This window comes from Rousettus aegyptiacus, unplaced genomic scaffold, assembly GCF_014176215.1.
Source record: "Rousettus aegyptiacus isolate mRouAeg1 unplaced genomic scaffold, mRouAeg1.p scaffold_m13_p_4, whole genome shotgun sequence".
NCBI lineage: Eukaryota > Metazoa > Chordata > Mammalia > Chiroptera > Pteropodidae > Rousettus > Rousettus aegyptiacus.
Genome location: NW_023416307.1, coordinates 14,286,845 through 14,312,890, shown reverse-complemented (window position 1 = coordinate 14,312,890; position 26,046 = coordinate 14,286,845). Strand labels below are relative to the sequence as shown.

Sequence of the window (26,046 nt, the reverse complement as noted above, 5' to 3'; positions counted from 1 at the left end):
TCCATATTATTTGCCACCAGCCATTTCAGATAACTATTCCTTCAATAATAAATATTCTACACGAGATCAACCTCATCTGTATTGATCTACTCATTCCTTGAATGCTCCTTAAACATCTTTGCCCTACCTGACCTGGAATGTCCTCTCACTTTCTGTCTCTTTATTATAATACCTACCCAACCTTTTTAATTTAAGTTTTATTGCCCTCTATTAGACTTCTTGATTATAAAAACTCATAATAGCTATAATTGATATACATTATCTTGTTTTATCCTTCATCTTTTTAGGTAGTATAGTTGTCTTTACAAATAAACTGTAAATCCCTACATGTAAGAACTATAGCTTATTATTTTTATATACCATAGCATTTAAAAGAGTGATTTTCAAAATAAATATAGTCAATAAGTACTGATTTTGGTTAAAAAATTAATTTTCCTATGTCTATTTTTAAGATTGCTATTACATGCATTTCTTTGAGACTAGTTCATAGAGAATATATAATTATCACGGCTCTACTTTGCAGTCTCTGAATTAAAAACATTTTTTTACCTTAAGTAAAAATCTCATGAAGATACTGGTATTTTTGACTATCCAACCCCAACTGTACTATAAAAACATAATCAATTGACCGATCTATAAGGAATACCATTATTTAATAAATAATGTTCCTCATGTGGGGTGAATCTATGTAGCATTTTACCCTTTATAGTTTTCTTCAACATCATTATATCTATTCCAAATACATAAGAAGAATAACACATCAAAATTAAATTTTTCAGCATTCATGAATGCTACCGATATTTTTCAAACTCCAATCCTAAATAGAAATTTTAATGTGAAATGCTTAATTTTTTAAAAAATGAAATAAGGTCCCCATATCACTATCCAGTTTCATTTCTTTGTACCTAAATTGAAACACCAGAAATGATGGAAGAATTAACTGGATAGATATCGAATATATCATTTCTGTCCAGTTTTCTCTGAACACAACTTTTGGCCTTAGGAAACTATTTTCTTTTAACATTTGGGTCCAAGATGAGTCTGTTGGAGGGGGCTATGCATCAAGAGTGGTCACAAGAAATTCAAAATGTTAAATAACTAAAGCAATGATTAACGCTTGGTCTTAAATTTTAGTTCTCCATACTTTTCCTAACATGCACATATTTTAATGTATCTAAAAAGATCAATTAGAGCCTTTGGTAAATGTATTAGATTAGAGAATTATGTGTTTTCCTTACATACTTTTAATACCTAAAAAATAGCACTGTCATCAAAATGTCCATTAAAAATATGGTCTTGATTTATGGGTGAACTGATAGTTTATACTAAATGAAAATTAACCAAGTATTTTAATATAAATTAACTAATTAATTTTAAGCTCAATTTCATTTTGTTACAATGGACATAAGTTATTCACCCATCAGAAAATCAGTGCAAAAATTGTACAGAACTGTAATTGACTTAAAGTGCCTGTATCTTTCAAGGTCTGTCTTTTCTATAAACTCTTCCTTAGAAAAGAAAAATATGTCAAAGGTCAAAGACGAGAATTATTTAAGTAACAATTGGCAGACATTTCCCAAACTCTCTGATAATCTTAAATTCAATTTAAGGCAATGAAGTCATTCCAAAAATGTATGTTGTTACATACTATGTTCTGTACAATAAGCTCTTAGTGAGAGTTTGTACATTATTCTGGCATATATTCATATATCATCAGTTTAGGAGAAACAGAAGCAATGTGATGAGCCTTCACTTTTGGAGATTTATGTTTAAATAAGGTTAAGAACTAAATATAATTATCAACAATGTAAGTTTCATTCGTTTAGTGAAAAATGTCTTCTGATCAAAAATATTCATTGATACCATAGATAGGGCTATCAAAGAATGTTTTGCAAAGTTATTGAGATTTTAATTTTGCTTTGAAGATAGAATGCAGCCAACCATGTGGAGATGTGAGAAAAGAAAATTAAGGCAGAGGAAATAGTTTGAGCAAATGCAAAATGGTGGGAAAGTGTGAGTCAGTGGAGAAGGGGCAGGACTAATTTATTGCCTATAGCTGTAGAAACATTGGGGAGGAATAATTAGAAATAAACTCGGTAAGGTAAGTTTTCTTTCAAGTAAAATTTGTATAATAATCAATTGATCAGACACAGTAAATCCACTCTGAATACTTTTGAGTAGGCAGGTGAAGTTAAAGTTTTATGAATGTATGTGTGTGGCATCCTGGGAAATACTTCTATGGGAAAAGAGAAGGAAGAAATAAAAGAAAAAAAGAAATTTGGAATCTGATATATCACTATCTCATATTAAAATAAATACCTTACATTAAAATTGATGAGTTCATATATTAGGGAAAGAGTATTAGAAATAAAAATGCAAACATTTTTGTATGTATGTGTTCTGTGATATTTCAGAGATTATATCTTCAATTCTTGAAAATTGACTGATGGTGACCAAAAATGGAATAGGAACAATTTTTGGTGAAAGGGGAGTGGGTTCAGTTTACACATAGAAACTTTGAAATTAAAATATACTGTTCAACTGAATGGAAGCTGAGAGTTGGGAATTGCAGGATTAAATTTTGGGAATCTGAACATCCAAAGACAAAAAGTTTTCAGTGTGGTGAAATAAGATATTGTCTTAAAGGAGAAAGTAAAGGAAGAAAAGAAAAGAGAAAGAGGAACCGAATCACAATTTCCCTTTTTTCTTTCAACCTTCTATACATAGGTATACCCAAACCTTCACCAAATTATAAAATCCATAGGTGCATGCTCAGAACTGTGGATCCCCCAAAACTCATCCACCTCTTTAGATTCAAGCTTCTTATAAGGGCAATCTCAAATTACTTAACTTCTGCAATTTGCTTCTGCTGATGCCATTAGACATACACTAAAGTCACCAAGGGTATTAGTTACCTCTCAAAAGGAAATGTCCTCTTCTGTGACTTCACACTGGAATTGGCATTTTTTATAGTTTTTAAGTACTCTGGTTTCTTGGTTCTACTTGTTGTCTTCCTGTTCTTTCTAATTTCTATTCTTTCCTTAACTTGTTTATCTCTGAAATATTAGGCTTACTTGAACACTTGTTGAGCCTCTATAATGGGCCAAGTACTGAGTATTAAGGCATTACGAATCAAAACGAAACCCACAACAAAGAGGAAAGAAGAAAGTAATGCAGCCCAGCCTGTTTCCCAGACAGGTTTCCTGTTAAAGAAGGAATTTATTAAGATATGATGGGAATACAAGGAGACATATTTTAAAGAATGTAAACATGTTTGACAAGTATTTTTTGATACATATTTGCTCCCTTTCTCCTGTGTTTGGTTCCACATTTTATTTCTTTAAACATTAAACATATGTTGTGTTCCTAGTCTAATTATACTTTTTGAAATTTAGTGGTTCTACTTTTCCTTTTTTTTTTTTTTTCTTTTTCAGCTGACTCTCGCTCACAGTACATTATTTCACCATGCATTTTATAATGTCAGAGTGTGAGTTTAGGTTAAAGAGAGCTTCATTTTTAAAAAGCTTGGGCAGTCTGGGCTGATGAATGCCATTCTTCTGGAGAGGATTTATGTTCGCTTCTGTCACTTACATGTGCCACTGCTTTCTAGTTCAATTTCTCAGCGTGGGGCTTTCCAGAGATCACATGTTTATAGTTAAAACCCCATACCTGGGATATGCCAGAAATGTGGTTAATCTATTTAAGGGGGAACATTTTCCCCTTATGCAGGCCAGCAGAGACAACACTCCTGGTCATCACCCATTTGCCAGTGGGCTTTTATTCTTATCCTTCTTATACTAAGGATGAATTTTATTTCGGTCTAATGTTACCGGGTGTTCTATAGCACCCCTTTTCTAGACAAGTTTGGGTTTTATCTCTATACAATCTGTCTACCTTTTTGTTAATATGACCTACACATTTTCAGTGTCGACTTGTACTCTATTTCTTAGATTTTTCCCCGATTGTTCCCTTGCGGCTCCATTACTTTACTAAAAGTTCAGGTTTGAATTTCTGGAAGCAAAGGGCTGTGAGACAGGGTTTTGGGGAGTAGTCACACTATCTTGTCCATCATGCAATCAAAAATAAAAGTCTTTCAATTTGTGTTAAAACAGTTTTAATTATCTTCTAAAATTCTAAAATATTCAGCTGTTTTATTTTAAACTTGAGAACAATCTTATTGAATATCTCCTCTATTTTATTGCCATTGTCCTGATAACTTAACTTATTTATCTTGTGAGAATCAATGATCATTTGTTTACCTTTCTCTATGCAGTACTCCCTCTCTTCCCTGTGTTTGCCTCCTTTCATGGAAATATTTTAGCAAGTAGTCAAAATGTAGTTAATTTATATTTTTCATTGTTGTAATAACAGTTTAAGATTTATTCTTTCAAACAAAGTTCCAAATTTGGGGCAAATATTTTCTTTAGCTATTGCTCAATATGGTAGCATATATAAACCTAGCATGTAAATATGAAACAGCTGTCTGAGTATCAAATTTGCTCATTTACTTGACAAACACATTTCCAAATATTAGATTGAATAAGTCCTGTGTTTGGTATGGTTGTGAAGTGCATAATAAAATGTAACAGACATTTTGTTTTTATATTATACGTTACAAAACTAGTTCTCTTTACGGGTAATTTAAAAATGGGGAATATCATTTGGAGATTATATAATAAAGTCTGAGAATTTAAGTTTAAATAATTAATCACTACTCAAATATTTCTTTTCAGCTCTTCTTCAAGTGACAATTTCACTTAGCAAAGTAGAGCTTAGTGTGGGTGAATCTAAATTCTTCACATGTACAGGTATGTATTTCTACAAGTATTCTCAAATAACTTGTTTTATGCTTTAATCATTTTATGTAATGGCAAAATTTATGTAGTGAAAAACTCAGTTCTCTAAAAATAAAATTTTATGTTATTGTGTTTATAATGATTGGAAGTGTTAGTAACTATTTTGTGTATTAAACAATATGAATTTTATTTCTGTTCATTTTAAGTTATTAATTTTGACTGTCAGACTAGCTCATTTATTTGGAAAGTAATTTAATATTAAATATAATGTATGCATAATAACAAATCAATTCAAATATTTCTGTCTAAATATTAATATTAGAATGAATATAAATATAATCATTTTTATAAATATACAATGAATAAATTATATATGATACACTGTACTATAGTTACGCCTACTGAAAATTTTTGGACAAAGCAAATAAAATCCATCCCTATGAAATATGATTTTAAAAAATAGTTATTTACTCAGGAAAAATTGCAAGATTTTTGTGACTATTAATCAATAATATCATATCATAATGCCTATGGGAAATTTTATGGACTTCAATCATATTTAATCACACACATGCAGAATTTTTTCAGAAGATAGTTAAATACTTAAGTGTCAAATTCTAATTCAACATACTGGAGAACGCACAAATGAACACATTCTACTTCTTTTTAGCTTCATCATATTTGTTTAATTCATACAAATCCTCATAAATAAAGTTTTAAAAAATATTCAGTGTTAAAATTGCTTTTTATAGTTTTTAAAAATTGTTTCTATTTATGTTTATAGTTAAACAATTTAAAATGATTTAAATAGGCATTTCTCACATCAAATGCATTATAAAGGGTGTCTTGAGAATGGTATGGCTTATTTATCATCGTTAAAATTAATAAAAATAGAAAGTCACAATAACATAAATCATTTTCATAGTATGTAGACTGTATATTATAGTATCTTACAACTATATACACTAGATGTAATATACGGTGTTATGTTATATCCCATCTTATGAAAAACTAATTATGGCCATAAATGTCTGAATTGATAGGTCTGTTGATGCATAATATTTTAATGTGTATTAACAAAAACCAGACATCGAGAGATTAGGTCAACATTATTATGCCAGAAGAGCTTTGACGTGAGAATGTATGTCAATTTCTCCTAAACATTGTAAATATTTTATATATGTAAATGCATAATTATATCACATAATCACAAAATAAAAAATAGTTTAAAAATTAATTTTGAAAATAAAATGCAGTTGTATTATTTTCTTGGATCTGCATATCATGATAATTTAATTTATATAATTGAATTGCCTTTATGTATTATATAAGGTCAAATTAAGACATAATTCAAAAGTATAAATTAACATTATTCAATGTACTGAGTTTTGCTTTTAATAATAATAAGGCAAAATAATTAAGCATTTTTTTTTCTTTTTGTATAAAGATGTATAACCAAGAGCTTGCTGTTGTTATGGAAGTGCCTTTATTTGTGTTAAATATAGTAGTAAAACAAGAATCTAACAATAAAGTTGTGGGAAACCCATGCAAATCAGAAAGCTTGCGTGTATTTTGCTTACTACAATAGTGACTCTTGATGACGCTAAAGTTTTCTTGCACTCTAAAGCACAGACACCTAAAACTCAATAATAAATATGTCTTAAATTTAGTGAAGTCAGAAAATAGTCAACCCTCAGGTAAAGAACAGTGCATCATATATAATGAGGGAATTTTTATACTACATTTTCAAGAAAATGAAATTAAATGGTATTTATTAATTTGTCAGTAGTCCAGTCTTCTCAATAAAATAACACAGAAAGTTTTATTGGAAATTATTATTTATTAGAGATTCCAGAAAAAAAGAGAATGATGCCCACTCTTCAAAATCCAGAATAAACTTCTCATAATAATAATTGAACTTCATATATTATTAAGAATAAAAATACCTGAAATACTTTACAGACTATCTATTATAATTTACTCTATAAAATGAAATATTGTGTTCAAATTTAATGTGATGCTCATTTAAATTATTTTTTGTGACTTCTCTATGTAGGGGGAACTTAAACAACATACCTCATCAAAATGAATTATCCTATAACCACTATGGCACTATTCAGAAAAATTGACGATAACATAACTGAGATGCATTTAAGATTTAACTAAACTTTCTTTCATGCTTTTTGCTCAAGCATGTCTAATTTGATATAGAGAGGATACTAATTTATTTCTAAATCCATTTCTTGGGAAAAAAATAAGAAGGAACGATTTTCTTCAAAGAGGTCCTGCAGATGTTGTTAACTTTATGCATTTACCCCAATACTTTGACTTAATAGTGTATGCTGCTTCCACAAATTATCTCTCAAGTAATTAGGTGAAATACATCCTTTTGGTGACTAAAAGCAAACACGGAAGCTTCAGCTTTTAAGAAGAGGATAATAACCTAGATTCTGAATTGGAAAACTTAAATATATGTTTACCCTGTAATGATTTGGTTGTAATTGCCTAGCAGTATAAGTATCATTTCAATGCATTCTAATTATCATATGATTAAATAGTTAGCAGTTTTAGATTAAAATGATGAAAGTACACATTTCAGTTGGGAAAAGAGATTAGGGCTTCATATTAAAAATAGTTATTGGCTTGATCTGTACAAATATAAAAACTTGGGCCATTAATTCAAAATTTAGTATTATCAGAAACCAAAATTCATTCTTGTAAAGGTGTACATTTTTATGAGCTCTGCTTTATCAGAGAAGAAAAGTTCTATCACTTGGCCTTAGCACAGAGAATTGAACAAGTGAAAGAAATCATGTTAGTAATCTTTTTTTTTCTTTGCAGATATATCTATCAAGTATAACTTACGTATGACTCATTGGCCAAGCCAGTTTCATAACTTAGTATAGTAACAACCCATATATCAGTATGATAAAGTTTCAACTATCATAGCTTAAATATTGTAGCAGATATTTCCTGTGGAACTTTTGGATTTTGCTCACTCAAATGGGCATGAATCCTCAATGTTTGATAAATAAGGATGGATGTATATTCTAACATCTGTGTTAACTCTCGAATTTGTAGGACTATTTGATGTCTATTCTTTTACTATTTACATTTTTTCCTAAATTGTTAAAATTTGTTACATAATAAATGCTAATATGAAAACAAACGCTTGAAACATATTTTCGACCATTTCTTTTTTCATGACTCTTTGCAGCAATTGGTGAACCTGAGAGTATAGACTGGTATAATCCTCAAGGAGAGAAAATAATTTCAACACAGAGGGTAGTGGTGCAAAAGGAAGGCGTCAGGTCACGTTTAACCATCTATAATGCAAATATAGAAGATGCAGGGATATATCGTTGCCAAGCAACAGACGCCAAAGGACAGACACAAGAAGCTACAGTTGTTTTGGAAATTTACCGTAAGTCATATATTTATGAGTTGATTGAATTTGTAGTCATGTAAAAATTTGAACAAAACAAAATGCATTTAATAAAACAATAACACTCATTAAGAACTATGTGCTAAGCAATGTTCTAAGACTTTTATAGATACTGCCTTACTTGTATTTGTCATTGTGAATCTCTAAAATAGAATAAATAATGGGTAACAGTTGACCATAAATATATATATGGAGCCAATTATGTTGGTTAAATAATACAGATGGAAATGTTTTAATTTTCTCAAGTCATTAAGAATCTGCTGGGCAAATACAGAACAGTAGTTTCATTTAGAGGTATGAAATTTATGGAGTACTTTTTCACTCTGAAATAAAAGGTCATCATTAGAACAAATGAAATTACATAGTGACAGCAGTGACCAGTGGAGAATGAAAATTGAGGAAGTGTCAGTGAACAGGAGCAGACTGAAAAAAGCTGAAAACTTATCTACTGGAGAATAAGATCTAGCCAGATTCTTCACTACCAGGCATTTCATTAGCAAGTGTTTCCACACTGACTCTTTGTTTTATGATTTGAGATTGATTGCCTCCTACATTCCTTCACCCTGCTTACATTTAGGGATCATTAAACTGGGAGCATTGTTGATGTATTGGATTTGAAACAGTCTCTGTCATTTCCTTTTGTGGTCTTTAGCAATTGCCTAACCTTTCTGTCTTCAGTTTCTTCATCTATAAAATGGGTATAATAGTAGTAGTTATCTCATACTTAGTTTTTTTGAGGACCACATTAATTATTAATATTGTATAATGTGCTTAGAAAAATGTCTTATGATTGATTTGTGGTCATTAGCATTTATACTAGTGAAAACAATTTTTTTTCAGAAAACTAGTTCATAAGGCATCTCTTATAGCTTTGTTTTTTATTAATCAAGAAATATGATTTTTTAAAAAAGCAAAGCATTTTCTCATAGCATGACTTCCTCTCTGAAAACCAGGACAATTTATTGACACATTGTTGCCCTCTTTTTTTTTTTTTTTTTTTGCCTGATTTGGCTCCCCGTCCCCCGCCCCGTTAGCTTCTAAGCATCTCTAGGAATGATATTTTTTCCTATCTATGTGTCTCCTATTGAACCTATTTCATAAATAGCAATAATAATAATAACAATAATAATTAAACAGTCTTTTCATAGACATAGTATTTGAAAGATTTTTCATTACATTAAATGATGCCAAGGAAGATTTCTGTTTTATTTTTGTAGGTAAATAAATAATTTTTTTTCTTGGCAAGAACAATGAATTACTCTTCTGAAAATTTCTAACCAAGCTTAAATATCCATGTTCATTCATTCACTGGACACATTTATTGAGTATCTATCAGACTGGGTATCTACTACATGACAGACAATATTTTATATTCTGGAGACTCAGTAGTGACTAAAACAGAAAATGTCACTAGCCACTTGGTGTGTATGGTTTAGTGAGCAAAAACAGACAATTAGTAAGCTTAAAAAAATACATAGATGCTAGCTATATATGCTATAGAATTCTGTAGAAAAGAAATTGAGATGCGAAGGAGAGTTGAACTGAGAATGGAGATGGCTATATCACCCTCAGAGGCCAAGCAGAAATCTTAAGAAATTTAAGTGTAAATAACGAGGGGTGAGAACAAACCTGGAGTGTTCAAGGAATTGCATAAGGGACTGTTTGTCTAGAGCATAGAGGCGAGGAAGAGAGAGAGGAAATTGGAATCAGCATTGTGGAGTAGACTCCAATTTATATAGGACCTAGTATGGAATTGTGAGGTGGGGAGCTATTGGGTAAAATAATTAAATTATCTGGTTTCAGGTTTTAAAGGATGTAAATTTAACTAATTATTTTATTAATAGCATCAATCAACACAGAATCTGTTGTTGGGAGAACTAAGTGATAATACTTTTATGCTTTGTTTTAATTTCTTGATATAGAAAAACTCACTTTCAGAGAAGTGGTATCACCTCAAGAATTCAAACAAGGAGAGGATGCAGAAGTGGTTTGCCGAGTTAGCAGTTCACCTGCACCTGTCGTCAGCTGGTTGTACCATAATGAGGAAGTCACTGCAATTTCCGACAGTTAGTATTTTGGTAACTCCCTAAGTTATATGTTCTAATAGTATTGTGATTTTTTTTAAAAAGACTGAATCTACCTGACCGAATGTACAAATTAGAAATTTTGACCCTAAGTGTCAAACAACTATTTTGAGAACCTTAAAGCTGTAAATTAGAGGTTGGCAAACTATGGGCCTCAGGCCAAATTTAACCCCTTTGCTATTTTCACAAGGTGTTATGAGAAGACGGACAGGCCCAATTGTTACATATTATTTATGGCTACTGTGGGGGGAGGTTCGAGCAGCTGTGACACAGATGGTTTGGCCTACAAAGCCTACAATAGTTAGCATCTGGAGATTTACTGAAAAAGGATGCTGGCCCCTGCCCTATCTAAGAAAAAATTACATACTGACAGTACAAGGATGCTAAGTAAATTAAGAAATCAATCCTGATACATTCGAATTCTACGTGTTATAATTCAAACGTGATTCCATGGGCTCACTATATGTAAACTACAAATAATATCTATATGAGTTCTATTTATTATTCTGGCACTGTTCTTTCAAAGACACATACGTGTTCTAAATATTATGGTAAGATGCATATAGGAAGAGAAGTACATTCACTCAAATTGTCTTTATGATTTAGATTCAGATGGAGCTAAAATTACAGAATAATTTGACATCTGATATTGAAAGCATAATTTGCTTGCATTATGCTGCTTTACCGTTGTGCATTGGGAGCATTTTCAATTGAGAATATTTTTCAATGCACCTGCATCGCAGAGAGGTACAAAATAATTGTATCTTTTTAAATACTTCCCATCTTCGATGATTCTGTTTTGTGTTTCTAAGAGGTGAAACTTTTAGAGCATAAAGGAGAAAAAGCACAGTATCTACTTTTGAATATATACAAAAAACATATCATAATCATATTTAATAGTCATTTTTTATTTTTAAGAGAATTTCTTGAACTTGGCATTTTCCATGTTTTGTCAGTTATTGACTACAACTCTTTTCTTATATTGTAAGTTAGTGAGAAATAATACTTAATTTTCTCTTACTTTATTTTAGGATAAATGCTTTAGTCTTTATCAACAAATTGGCTGAATAAATTGTGTGATATATTTTCAGCTTTTTGCCTTGCAATAATAAAGAAAAGGCAGTTCTTTTATGGTAGTTAAATGACAATGTCTAAACATTTCCACTTTGCTTAATTTCAGGCTTCAAGTGTACATCTGGTTTATTGTAAACCTTAATAACAAGAAGGATTTGAAATAAATTATATTTTTGTAAAAAGATGCATAGAACAAAAGCCTCAAAGCAACGATTGATAGTCAAGTGTAGTGCTGATGGAGGATTGATGCCTCTGCTACAGCTAACACATTTTCCTTAGTATCCTAGGGTGGTATGATGTGAAGCTGAAATTCCATAATGGCCTTACTCCTTTCCTTGACCCAAAGCTTTGAACAACTTTTCTAACTGCCCGCACTTAATTCAGATTCTTCATCACTGAGCAATGGGTTATTATGTTCCTTTAAAAAATGGTTGCGAGTTTTAAATAAGACATTGGACATTTAATAAGTATTTGTTAAATGAATGAAAAAATATTTGGCTATATATCAGTTTCTCAATAAATGACATCTTTTCTCATTGATATTTTAAATCTTGGGAATCAGTTTTATCAAAATTAGATGCATTCAGATTATATCTAAACTCAGAAAATCCAATGTGGGGAAGTGATTAGACTAAACATCAAATGTAACACTGTTAGTTGCAAACATTTTTATATGAAAAGGACTCCCCCCCTCCCCAGAATATAAAGAATGCAGATGAATTGTGAGGAAGGACTACTTTTTTAACCTTTAATATTGGAGGAAATTGCCACAAAGATCATTATCCAATAATCTGTTTGTTCATAATGGATTTAGAAGAAATAATAGTCGTCATCTGATTATTTCAAATATGGTCTCTTTTTTAAAGTTATTGGCAAAAGACTAGGCTCATAACTATGAAGAGGATAAGTGTGGGGATGTAGAATAATGTACTTTGTCCAGGTAACTTTCTAAAGCCTTAGTGTGGTATGAGAATAAAGTTTAGAGGCTCCAGATAAAATAATGAAGGCTTAGCAATTTCCATCTTATTAGCCATGCTTTTGGTAGCAGCTGTGTGGAAGGTATTCAGAATTAAAATTCCAACAGAGTATTCGAAGTGAAGGTTTTCCATGTTGTTCGTTGGAAGGAGATTCATATGCCAAAGAATCCAAACATTAGAGACCAAAGATAACATTTTGTTATGGAGTTGAACATCCTGACTTTTAGTGTCACCCTAATGGAAGCATATGCTTTTGCAGGTGCCCATCCAACCTCAGCCAGTTTGAAAGTTATCTCTGAAACTTCTTAAATGTCTTGATCTTTGCCTAATGAAGTACACTTTCAGCATCAGAAACTATGGATAAAATCACATCATTTGATAAAACTTTTATGTACTCTGCTTCCAGTATAAAATTTATTCAAGCGGTTATTGAACACCTAGTATATGCCATCCTGTATGCTAGATGGTGGTTATTCATGGTAAACAAGATAAGCAAGTTCCTTGCCTTCAAAATACTAATTATCTATTCTAGTGGAAAAGATGAAAAGATACATCAGTGAAAACAAGGTACGTTTGGGTCTATGATAAGAAAAGTGTAGTAATAGAGGATGAAAAGGAAGAACACCTAAACCAGTAAGGCGGGGGTGTGCAAGTCACTTGCTAAAGACAAATGTGACCTTTAAATATGAAGAGGGCATAGTGAGGCAAAGCATAGCGGGGAACTTTTCAGGAGGACTTAGAAAATAATCTTCTTAAAGAAGCATGAAGCAGATACTCGATTGGATATTATGATTTCATTTACTTTTCTTACATCAGTAGTGAAAATTTTGGTGTCTGTATAGTTGAGAGAAATAGATAATCTCTCATAGTTAAATAGTTTTAATGTGCATAGTTATGTATGATTGATTTATGCAGTGCTTTCTTCAAATGTCTTTCTCAAACGTTAATGATGTACTTTGGTTTGATTGTTTTCTAACATCATTTTATAGACTACACACACACACACACACACACACACACATACACACACATAAAATAAGGCATGCAATTTTATGTAGTTTGTTTACTGTATGAAAAAATCATATATACTTAAACATATGTAATGGTATGTATTGAGATTTAGCAGGTAATTACTGTTTTCCTAATGTTCTAAGTTTTCTCTCAGACAATAGAAATGATTTATTGAAATGGCCATTTGAAATAAAATTTTGCACTTAGAAGAAACACTGATTTATTCCCATCAAAAATAGTTATTATGTAGATTATAATTTTGTTTATATAAAGCATTATCTTCCTGAGTAAAATAATGTTTCCCTTTCTCTTAAATAAACCGTAACTACTAAAGAACATTGTAGTTAAAGGGTAACATATAGAGTAGTAAGTTAGAAAATACAGTATTACAATGATCTCATAATTTGAACTTTTTAATTTACAATGCTTCTTATTCTGATAACTACCCATGTGCATGACTCAGGGGTCTTTAAATTGACTTCGATATGTTATGAACTTTTAATAGTTCTGGGTTATTCCGGGACTTATTGTGAGTTGTACTTCAAATTTTCTCACAGGTTCCCTTTCTTTCTGTCCATTATTTCAGGGGAAAATATCTGTGTAAGCATTTTTTGTCTTTCTTCTTAACTTAAGGTCAACCTAAAGAAGAAATAAACACTATGGTTAACTTTATACCTTCTGGCCTGAAAATCTTGTGTCTGTAGCTCTATAATCAATATTTACTCTCTGAGGAAGCCTCTGATTCTACACATTCCTTTTCTTTATTAAGTATCTCTTGCTTACATTTTTCTGTGACCTCCTGCAGTCTGATTACTCTCCTATTTGTATTTCTATCCTAAACTTCTCCCATGTACTAAAGAATTGCTATGGCAAAGGAACCCCAAATATGAAATGAATCCCAAGTTGCTGTTTATTTCTCACTCACTCAAAGTCCAATTGGCAGCAGGGGTAGAGGGAGGTTTCTACCCCACATGTCCATTTAGTGATTCGGGCTAAAGGAGGCTCCACCTTTTTTTCATGTGGCTTCTGTGTTTGCCATAACCTCTCGATCAAGCCAGCATATAGGAGAAGAGCAGTCACCATCGAAACAGGCCCAGAAGGTACTCTTTAAGCCATAACAGGAAACATGCCAGAGTTGGACACCTTAAATTAACAGTATTTCTACTTTACCATAAGGCCCAAGGAATGTCAAGGTCATGTCTCTTTTATTCACTGAAGTATCTCAAATATAGTACCAGGAAATAGTTAGATGATATCTATGGATACATTAACTAATGAAATTAAGATTATTGCTTTTACAACATGTTTCAAAATAGGACTAGATGTCAGAACATTCTTTACTTGGTAAGAAAGGAAAAGGTCTTAATAATACTGCAACAAAATCGTGATGATTAAAAACTAAAGCCAGATATTATGGAAAATACTGTCAAGCTGAGATGCTGCTTAGACTAGCCAGATTATTTTAAGCAATCAGTTAATGGATGCTCTGTAACAGCTTATTTTTGTATGTATGCATGTGCACAAACCGTGCACGAAAAATGGAATCTTGAAATAAAATTAATGAAGTCTAATCTGTTCATTCCTAAAATGGGTTATCTTGCATTTATAAAAAAAAAATCCTTCAAGTAAATTTGAGATATTACCATTTTATATGCCCTCTATGTGACTTGAATATTATCGTTATCATTTAGCTACCTCCTCAAGGTATGCAAAATTATTAGTTTACTAATTAATACGTGAGGAAAGATATTCAATTTTCTAATCTTTTTCCATATCCAAGTTGCCACATACAGTATTTGCAGTCAAAACGTTTTCATGTCTGCAATATCTAATCTCCCACATTGTTCTTTCGTGTATCATTTCTGCATTCAAAGTACCAAGGGGAAAATAATAACCTAACCATTTTATGTGGAAATAAAATCTTGAATGTAGTTCAGAAAAAGAAAAAAAAAAAAGAAGGTGTAACAAGGCAGTGTGGAGTGGAAAAATTGAAGTCATGAAATTACATTTTACTTTCAAATTTGAATTTGTTTGTTGATGAAATGTTTGATAGTATCAGACAAGAGCTGTATTTTAACTCTTAGCAATTTAGAGCACACTGGACTCTACCTTCAGTTACTGATATAATTTTTCCCCTTTACTTACTTTCCAGATCGGTTTGCTATGTTAGCCAACAATAATCTACAGATTCTCAACATCAATAAAAGTGATGAAGGTATATACAGATGTGAGGGAAGAGTGGAGGCTCGGGGAGAAATCGACTTCCGTGATATCATCATTATTGTTAATGGTAAGCAGAGAATAACTTGTGCATATTTTATTGTTTCATTTCAACAATATGTTTATTAAAAAGGCAACCACATAAGCTCAGCACTCAAGAATTCCCCATAAACTCCTATGCCTGGAGGAACTCTCTCCACCTCTATGATAGCATCTGTTACATTGAATTATAGCTTCAAGGGCAGGAGTCATGACTTATTTAACACATTCATCCCCTTTTCTCAAAGCATCTATGAGGAAATAGTTGTCTTTGCTGACTTTGTGGTTGTTGAAAGAATTCCAAGAAACATAGTAAAGTCTTATACTTGGTTTTGTTTTTGTATTACATGAAATACTTGTTGTTTAAACTAATCTATTCGAGAGTGTTGGGAAGTTTTCTCAATATTAACAATTTAATCTCTAAGTTACACTTTCAATATTAATAGATATTAATGACCATGTTTCTGTCATTACGATGGCATTCCTTCATACGAACTTGGCTTCTCTTGCCGTATTCCCTGCCTGCATTAATGTGACATTCTCTGAGACCAGCAGACATATTAATGTCGTCCTTCTTGTCTCCATTTTGTAATCTAATCTGTTATCAAATCATGACCAATGTATTTCTTTAACATCTCTCACATATACTCTCTTCCTTGTCATCATGCCTTCCATAAGAGCACTGCTTTTTCCAAATGTTTTTTTGTTTGTTTACTTTTTGTTTTTTTCCTCCCTTGAATTGCTACAAATTGTTTTCTTGACTTTTGGTCAATTCCAATCACTAAATCTTTCAACCCTTAAATTTTTCAATGTTTCTCTTTATCTTCACGATGAAATCAAACTACTTTTCATGAAATGGGAAGCTTTTTATGATCCAGACTGCCTGCCTTTACTATTCTGCAATGAGCAACCAATGCTTCAACCATATGGAAATACTAGTTGTAATACTACATAAATGCATTTTTATTTTTTCTTCTGTTTTAAAATAACAAGTAAGCAATAACTACAAATACAGGATTCAATAAGCAGAATATATTTTGTTTTTTTTAGAATCAACAAAGTATGAATTAAAGAGTTAGCCACTGGTTTCCTATGAGTTAGGGGATGGAAAAAAATAAATATGTCTTCTTTTATATCCTACCCCTCTTTCTTCATGAGTTATCTCTCCAGTTTCTTGAAGGGACCGGAAAACACTAGGAATATCATATACATTTGAAAGAGTTACTTGGTCTTCCCTTTCATGAACAAAGGTAGTTTAACCTTACTATAATGCTAAAAGGGAAAGAAAATATCAAATCATTGCCATTTTTTCTCTTTTTCTCTAAGTCTATAATTAAATTGGATATGTGACTAATACGATGGAATAGACCAGATGGTATGGACGTGGAAACTAGACAAGCTGGTAGAAATTGTACATGCTCATTGGGAGACAAAGGATCAGTGCTTCAGAGATGATCTAGCTTCCCAGAGCCTATTCTAGGTGTGTAGAGTCAGATAAGACTCTGTATTTATTAAGAGTACTACAGTCAGTAATGGTGTTGACCTTCAATATAACATTTCGGCACATGAAGGATAGGATTAAACATGGAGTGTTTATGTGTATCTATATCTATAAGCACTTCTAGTCTCCTTTTTATTACATATAATAAAGCTAACTTACAGTAGCTATTTAGTTTGTTAATTATTCTTTAATTATTGTTAATTATTAATCATTGCTTTGCTTTATTTTCAAAAGAATTAAGGTGGCGTATGTAAGTGTATTTTGTCATAGACAAATTGCTGTGCTCAGTATTCTCTTGTAAAAATGAGAATTATAAAATTAGTTAATAAATGTAAACTTCTTTTAAAAAGTATAAGTTTAAAATACATAAATATTTACTATTATTATGATATGTATTATGTATGTATAAAATTATGAGCATATTTCTCACCCAAACATTAATTTGAGTCTGATATTAAAAAGGAAATGTCTTCTGGCAGACACGGCGTGTTAACCATTTATATTCATTCTGCTATTAAAATTTCTACTTTAATGAATTCTAAAACATTTTCTAATCTGTTTCCATACTAGATTACCTGTGTTTGTATATTTATGATTACATTCGTTTTGAAGGAAGGATTAGCCAGGGATGAGTGCTTTCAATTACCAAAGTTTGAGTATTCAAACTTGTAATGGTCTGCATTCAAACTGGACTATTTAGTTCTATAGGTTTATATTTATTATTTCAGGGCTCACGGGAAGTAAAGCCAGGAATGTTCTTTTATGCCACTCAGATCAATCAAGTAGGTTCCGTCCTGTCTGTCCCCAACACTCTGACCCTCCCAAAAGCACATCATCCTCTTTTCACTTCCCACTGTCCTGTAATAAAATCAACCATAGATCCTAATCTTCTCTCCTTTACTTGAACAATGCTTTATCTCTCCTTCTAATTAGTCACATTTTCCCTTTATAATCACAAACTTGTATCTTAGGATTCTTAGAATCTCTTTCCTTCAAAGTAATGGTGTTCACAAAATCAACCATCGATTTAATTCCCTTCTGGATGATGCAGTCGGATCCTGCCAAGGGAATGCATTGACTAATGCCCACAGACATCTGTGCTTTTCCTCACATGTTGCCTTTATTTCAGCCAGAAAATCAGTTTACTCCAGTCTTATTGATTCTTGTTCTGATCACTGGCTCCTTTTAGATCTTGAGCTCTTTTTAAATGGATCCCCTTATTATTTCTTTCTTATAAAACCTCTTTAAGATGTTTCAATGAAAAGTTTAAGGCTGCAGAAATAGTAAAATGAAAACAATATCTTTATCCATATTATCTTTCTTAAGTTACATAATTTAACTCATTTGATGCACTTCTTCCCAACTTACACTGCAAGTCCTCTCTCTTAATTGCAAATGAGTTTTATCCTGACTGATTTGGACTTTATGCTGGGACACTTTTGTTCATCTCCTTCTCCCTCAAGTATACTGAATTCCTGACCAAGTTCTCCAATTCACTGTTTCTTTATATTTACTGCTTCATAATTGAATCCTGGCTCTAGAAGAAGAAGCTCTGTTCTTTCTTCCATTTTTTGAACTTTGTAAACTTTTTCCCTCACGTTTTCTTTCTTCCAATGTATACTCAAATTTTTCAACAAATAATTGAAAGATATCCTTTCTAGGTTCCTCTGTAGTACCAGTGATGTTAAATGTTAAGATTTTTTTATTTTTATTTTTATTTTCGACACTCTATGATTTTCATACTTCTCAATACCTGTCTTTAGTTTTTCACAAATATTTATCTCGCCTCCCTTTAAGAGGTTATACATCATTGCTCAGCACTGTGGAAGCGTGGTGCTTCCAGTGGGAGGAATATGTATCCCCACCCAGTTGACGATGTGACTTGCTCTGGCTGAAATCAAGCTTCAAAAAGAATCACATCCTTCTCTTACTATTTTCTTCTGCCACGAAACTAGCATGATCTAAATAGGAACTTCTCTCTCACCTTGGGCACCATGATGTAGACAGACATAGTTCATCTGCAGGTGCAGGCATGTAACATTAATAAGAAAAAGCATGATGTTTTTGAGCCCTGAGACTTTAGAATCATTTGTTTTCACGGAAAAACAGACAAATGCAGTCTCAGTTGCTTTTTCCTACTTATTCAACCTAAACATTCCCTGACATAGGGGTATCTCTGAAATCACTACCCTGAGTGTGCCTTAGAGATCTTCGAAATCCCACATTCTACCTCTGATGATCATTTCTTTCTTATCACTTTATCAAAATATTGGAAATTCAACTAAAGATTTTTTAACAGTAGTTTCAATATTAATTTATAATTCATTTGTGTATTTATTCAAAAGGTTTATGTGAAGTCCTGGCTATATTTTTCACACTATGTTATGCTCTGAATACTGACAGCATAATTTCCCTCAAGCCACTTATAGTTTTATCTTGATAACTTAAAATAATCAACTTTACTAAAGTCCCTTATTATTTATAAGGTAGTTGGATACAATAGCATATAACAGGTACAATTTTTATAGATATTCACAGACTATTTTATAATAAGGAATACCTAATGTATGTCAATAAAAGCCTTATTTGGTATTTAGGATAAATTTATTGATGAAAAGTGTTATTTAGTAGAATAGAGAGAAGGGGCAGACAGAACACCATCTTCAAAAGCAAAGAGTGTAGGATGTGAAAGAGGATCCAGTAACTTAACTGTTCCTGGAATATGATACTTTGGGGAAGAAGTGATGGTGGTGCTAGTCTGTTGGCTTAAAGCTTAGATGGAGATGCAGCTGGAACAAGGTAGGGCCAGGTCACGGAAGAATATGGACTTTCTTTTATGAGACAAAGATGAGTAGACATTAAAGTGCAGGGAAACTAGAGAGCAATGGATGCGACAAGGATGGAGGCAGGGAGACGAAATGAGTTCAAGTAAGAGAGAGTTAGGGCCCATGGCAAAAGACAAGGAAATGAAGAGAAAGGTATATAATCAGGTAGTATTTGAAGCAAAGCTGTCATGTTCCACTTGTGCCACAGAGGCAGGAGCAATTAAGGGTAATTTGAAGACTTCTAGTGTAGGTTCTAGGCTTCCAGTGTAATAAATGCAAGTGGAAGTGATTAATCAGGTATGAGCCAAAATATATCTGCTGAATTTGGCAATTATGAGGTTACAAGAGACATTAAGGATAAACAGTATCATTTAAGTTACTGGTTAAATTTAAACTGTAATGACTTGAAAATAAATGTACATGGAAATTTCTCAAAAAATGAACGTACTGAAGGTATGACACCTATTTACCTCAGCTAGTTGGAATCAATTATTAAATAGGAAACATTACAAACAAATTAAGGTGTAGAGGAAGTGCTTAGAATTCAGGACATTTTCAAGGAAGACTTACCTTGAACATAAGGAGGATATAGTTTTTGCTGAACATGGAGAAAATGAGTCAAAAATGGATGAGGATGTAGATAAATTCACAGGTACCTTTGGTTGGTAATTTGATAGAAATCTTACCACATGACTTGATATTATGTTTCCAATCATCTGGCTTCCCTCATCTAGCAAACGTTGATGTGTTCTTGATATTTCTCAAATATTTTTTTTTAATGTGCTTACACATGCTCTTTATTAGATCTTAGGTTAAACTTTTTAAAATGGCTGAACGTTCCTTTGCATTTCATTAACCTCCAGTGACTGCCTTACTTTTAATATTGTAACTTTTTATATTATTATCATATATTTGCTGAACTGGCTAACCATTTTTTCTATAAATTTCTGGACTTTTTTTTTTTACCGAATAATAATACCACACATACACACACATGTGCGCACGCGCGCACACTCTCTCTCTCTCTCACACACACACACACACACACACACTTATACACAAATCATGGGTACAGTCTTTAAAAGAGGACAAAATCATTTCTCTTGTTTTAACCTATGCCCACCTTTTTACCATAAAATCAGATTCCTAGCTTTTAGTTAAATAAAATGCTCTCCAGAACTACTCAACAATGTTCATACTGATGACACAGGTGGAAATAACTTTTAAATTTAAAATATAGCCAGTAGAGAGTTATTTTTATAAAATGTTCCTTTAAGGTATAATGATTCATTATTTTCCAAACTTTTTTTTTTTTTTTTTGTAATTTGTGAAGAATGGTCTACTAACTGCGAGTTCAAACTTGGGATAACATAACGGAGGCAGGGACAATTGCGAGTGGATGAAAACACCTAGTAGTATAATTTTAAAGCAATTGTGTCTTTACTCTTCCTTTGAACATGAAAATCAACAGTGATGACAATGGCCAGAGATATTTCTACAAATAGGTTTATGATTGTATAGTGTAGTGTACTTTGTTATCATAATTGATACTCAAGCATTTATTTTGTATTCCTACGTCTTTCTAGCTATTTATTATAGTTAAGGAAACTAGGAAAATAATTTTGTTATTAAAAAAATAGTCAGAATTTTTCTTTAAATTTTTCGTTAAATTGAATACAAAGTTATATAATGTAAAGCATATATATGTAATATATCGATATCTATATCAATAATTGGTGACCATGAGGAGAGATATTTAAGTCAGTTTAATAATTTGTAATATGTAACAATAATATACAATATATAATTGACCAAAGAGTCAACAAATATTTGTCAAAAAAAAGAATATTTTAAAAATGTTATTATTATTATTTTTTTCTTAATGATCCTATTAAATGTCAAAGATTAGCAGTCTGGGAATACAAATGAAAAAAAAATGTGTTTTTTTTTCTCTTTAACTCCTATCCAACCATTAATTTAGAAATTGTCAGGTAATAGAATTTTTTATAGATAGATAGATCACCTACAAAGATCTAGGCTCATCTTTCTTTGCTTTTCTCTTCAAGATAAATTGATGTGAATAGTTAATATAGTTTCTTGCCTCTTCTTCAATCTGTATTTGTCTTTTGCCCAGAATTTCCAAGCACACTTAAAATGGCATAATGTCCTATTTGACAGGCTCTAGAAAAGCATGTATTCATTTTACAACACATTCCTTTTAATCCTTGATTAAGGAGAAGACCGAATTTTCTCATGATTTAAATTAGATCCCTAGCTGTACTCACCTATCCACTGGATGGCAGTCTCCTACTGATCATATAGAGATAGATTGGTCTTTGTATTTTTTCTCTAACATTTAGTTGATGCGTACAGAAGTGAATCCTATCATTTGTAATAACAACAACAATAATGCTACAATAATAACAACAAAAATTCGAGAAATCTATAAGGGCCACAGGCTACCTCAATAATGTGCTTTTTTTTTTTTTTTAATCAATCAGTAAAGTAAAAGATACCCTCAAGTTACCATATGACATGTATAGATATGAATGACATTCAACACAATTCATGTTACAGTTACTTTGTAGAGACATTCATGAGTTTTGTTTTTCAAAATATGCTCCACTAAAAGATAATTTAGGGAGCCATTTTAGTATTTCATTTACACCTCGAGTTACTTATAACCAGTGTCTCTTTGCTTTCATTTTTTTTTTTTTTTTGGTACAATATCCAATGGGTTTTAATAAAAGAGTAAGTATCCAAGACATGTGTATTTTTAATAACGAAAATAGTTAAGAAGCAGAGAGAATTTAATTTTAGTTAGATACACATTAAATCAATATCCAGTTGTAGGTAAAACAAGTTTCCTGCAGCAGATTGTATTTTAAAATACAATTTTAGTTTTGTCACTCATGCAGGTATGCTTATTTTTACTGGGATGAAAGAGTGTACGGTCTCTGTCTAAAATAACTTTCTCTGTCTCCTTTTAATTCAGGTTAATTTTCATTTGCACTTTTAAGACAGTTTAATCCTTATTTCTAGCAAGTTTTCTTAATTTCTTCTGCCTTTTCACATGATTTTCTCCATGAGATCTCATAGCCCTGGGCACATCTCTGTACAGTTTTCCAAAGTGAGGTATTTGAAAGGACTCACCAGATTCCACAGAGAATGATCATGTAAAGGTTTTGTTTTGAAATCTTTGTACAGCAAGAGGGAAAGGATGCAGGGAGGCATCAGGTCTTCCAGAGACTATCACATGTGCAAAACTCCACATGGCCGTATTCACCCACGAGGACGGTGCTATGTCTTCAGCTTGCACCACCACGATCTCACTGGGAAATCTCAAAGAATCTCAAAGTAGCCTTCACAGATTGGTTAGTCCAAGTACAAACTATCACTGCAGAAAATGACTTTTGGGATATCTAGAGGGGTTTCCAGTCCATCGTAAATTCCAAAGTCTTTGTCTTTCCTGAAAAACAATTAACAGACACCCAACTATCTCCAGAGATATTTGAGAATTTTTCCAATACAGCTGTAATCCGCCTCCATCACTCTAATCTCTCTATCAGTGTAATTACCACACTGACTTGAATTTATCCATTTATATGTGAAATTATCTCACAGACTAGACCATATTGCTTCAAGAACAGAAGTAAACTATCACTTCCAGAAATATCTTGGAGTTTTGCATGCAGAAGGCAATCGATAACTTTGGGGATGACTTCTTCAGTTTTTAATAATTTTGTACAAAAGTGTCAATACCTCAATCACAAAAGATATGTTATTTGATAATGATTACTACTTAACTTTTTTTCCTCGTTGGGTTAAATAATCCAGATTATTTTACTGTTCCCTTAAGGACATTTCCTCCCTTATATTACCAATCTAATAATCCAATTCTAGTTATTTTACATGCATTTTAATAGTTTTATTGAGTAGTATGTAATATTTAATAAATTGAATGTTTAAATAGAATATTTATAGTAGAATATATAATCTGTGAAACAGATCCAAAATTGAGAAAGTAAATATGGTGATCATGTCCATTGCCCCCAAATTTCTAGAATGTATATGAAAGTAATCATGCAGTATATAAAACTTTTAAGTGAATCCTGTCACTTTTCTTTCATTAATCAAAATTATTTTGAGATTCATCCATGTTGCCCCATGCAGAATACTCCATTTCTTTTTATTGCTAGTAATATTTAATTTTAGAAATATTTTACAATTTTCTATCCATTCAACAAAATGACAATTTGAGATCTCCATGTTTTTGGCTTACAAATAAAGCTGCTATAAATATCTGTATATAAGTATCAGTAAGGGCGTGTGTTTCTTTTTTCTCTTGGGTAAATAAATGCCTGTGAAAGGTATGGCTAGATCATGTAATAGATATAGTTTAGCTTAAAAAAATAAAACCTGTCAAATTGTTTTCCAATGTGGTTGTACTATTTTACATTCCCAGAAGCAGTGTGTGGGCATTCTAGTTGTTCCACATCCTCATTGAAATGCAGTATGGTCAGATCTTTTATGTTTAGACATTTTAATGCGTGTTTAGTGGTTTCACATTGAAGATTTAACTTGCATTTGTTTAATGCATAAAGGTGTCGAGAAGCTTTTCTTATGCTTACCACTCATATTTTTTTTTTCTTGTAAAATGTCTTTTTAAAACTTTAGTACATTTTCATGGGTTGTTTTCTTATTGAGATTTCAAAATCGTTTATCACCTTCATTTATCAAATATGTCATTCAGAAATATTTTTACTCAATCTGTGGCTTGTCTTTTCATTTTCTTAACAGTGGCTTCAGGGAGCAAAAGTTATTTTGATGATGTTTGATTTTCTTTCTTTTTAATGAATCGTGTTTATTGTGCAAAATATAAGAAATCATTATCTAACTAAAATACAGTATATTTTCCCTTAACTTTTTCTTCTAGAAGTTTATAATTTTTGGTTTTATATTTATGTCTATGAGGAACTTTCTTTTAATTTTTCCATATGGGGTATTGTTTTGGATATTTTTTTACATGTCGATGTCTTTTTGATTGAAAGGACTATAAATTTTATTAATCGATTTGCCTTTCCATGATTCAAAATAAATTGATAATACATGTCTTAGGGACTCTGTTCTGTTTCATTTACCTATTTGTCTGCACAAATCTCAGACTCTCTTGTTTGCTATAGCTATATTGTCAGGATAATATTTTGTAACTCCTCCAATTTTGTCCATTTTAAAGTAGTTTCAGAATAGAATGTCTAAATCTTTCTCATTTTCATATTAATTTCAGTCGAACTTAATTTTTACATATACACATGCTCATGTTCACACACACAGCCATAATTTTTATTAGAATTATGTCGAAACTATAGATCAGTTTGTGGAGAATTGTCTTCTTGACAGTATTGATCCTTGTGTTTCATGACTGCAATATATATCTCTAAATATTTAAATGTTGAATTTCTCTCAGTAGTGTTCTGAAGTATTGCATATAGTTATAGCAGTTCTTTTATCATATTTTTTTCTAAATATTTTTAAGTTTTAATGCTGTTAATTTTCTTTTAATTTTAAATTACAGTTTTTGGTGACTATTTATACATACAATTTTTGTGTACACTAGATCCTCATTTCATTCAAGGTCATTTTGTTATAACATTGAGGAGATGTTGTAGGAACATAATTCCTGTTTAGATTAATTAGCCTATAGTAAAATTGATTTTGTTAGATGTCACATCATTTCATTTAAAGTCGCAGAGCCTATCAATGATGTTAAGTGAGGACACAATTATATTCATGTCAAATTCTAAAACATTACTAATTTTGGTTATTAGGTGTAGTTGCTTATGTTGTTAAGTTCTATAGGATTCTCTACATAGATAATAGTGTCACCTGTAAATAAAGACAGTTCTACTTCCTTTCCAATCTAGATGCCTTTTATTTCCCCTTGCCATATCATACTGGCAAGAACTTACAGTACAGAGTTGAATAGAAACAAAGCAAGTGACCATCCTTGCCTTGACTCTAATTTGGGGGAAAATACTTATTCTTTAAGTATTATATATGTTATTAGGTATATG

General features: G+C 31.6%; 1 protein-coding gene across 2 annotated transcripts in view; it reads left to right on the top strand.

Moving 5' to 3' along the window:
• The window catches only part of NCAM2 (neural cell adhesion molecule 2), a 395,919-nt gene that overhangs the window by 224,003 nt on the left and 145,870 nt on the right, over nucleotides 1–26,046 (top strand). For both annotated transcript variants that reach the window (XM_036218500.1, XM_036218501.1), the window contains exons 2-5: nucleotides 4,734–4,808; nucleotides 8,014–8,220; nucleotides 10,164–10,307; nucleotides 15,540–15,677. In XM_036218500.1, the coding sequence (XP_036074393.1) occupies nucleotides 4,734–4,808; nucleotides 8,014–8,220; nucleotides 10,164–10,307; nucleotides 15,540–15,677 (564 nt within the window). The remainder of the gene's footprint in view (nucleotides 1–4,733; nucleotides 4,809–8,013; nucleotides 8,221–10,163; nucleotides 10,308–15,539; nucleotides 15,678–26,046) is intronic.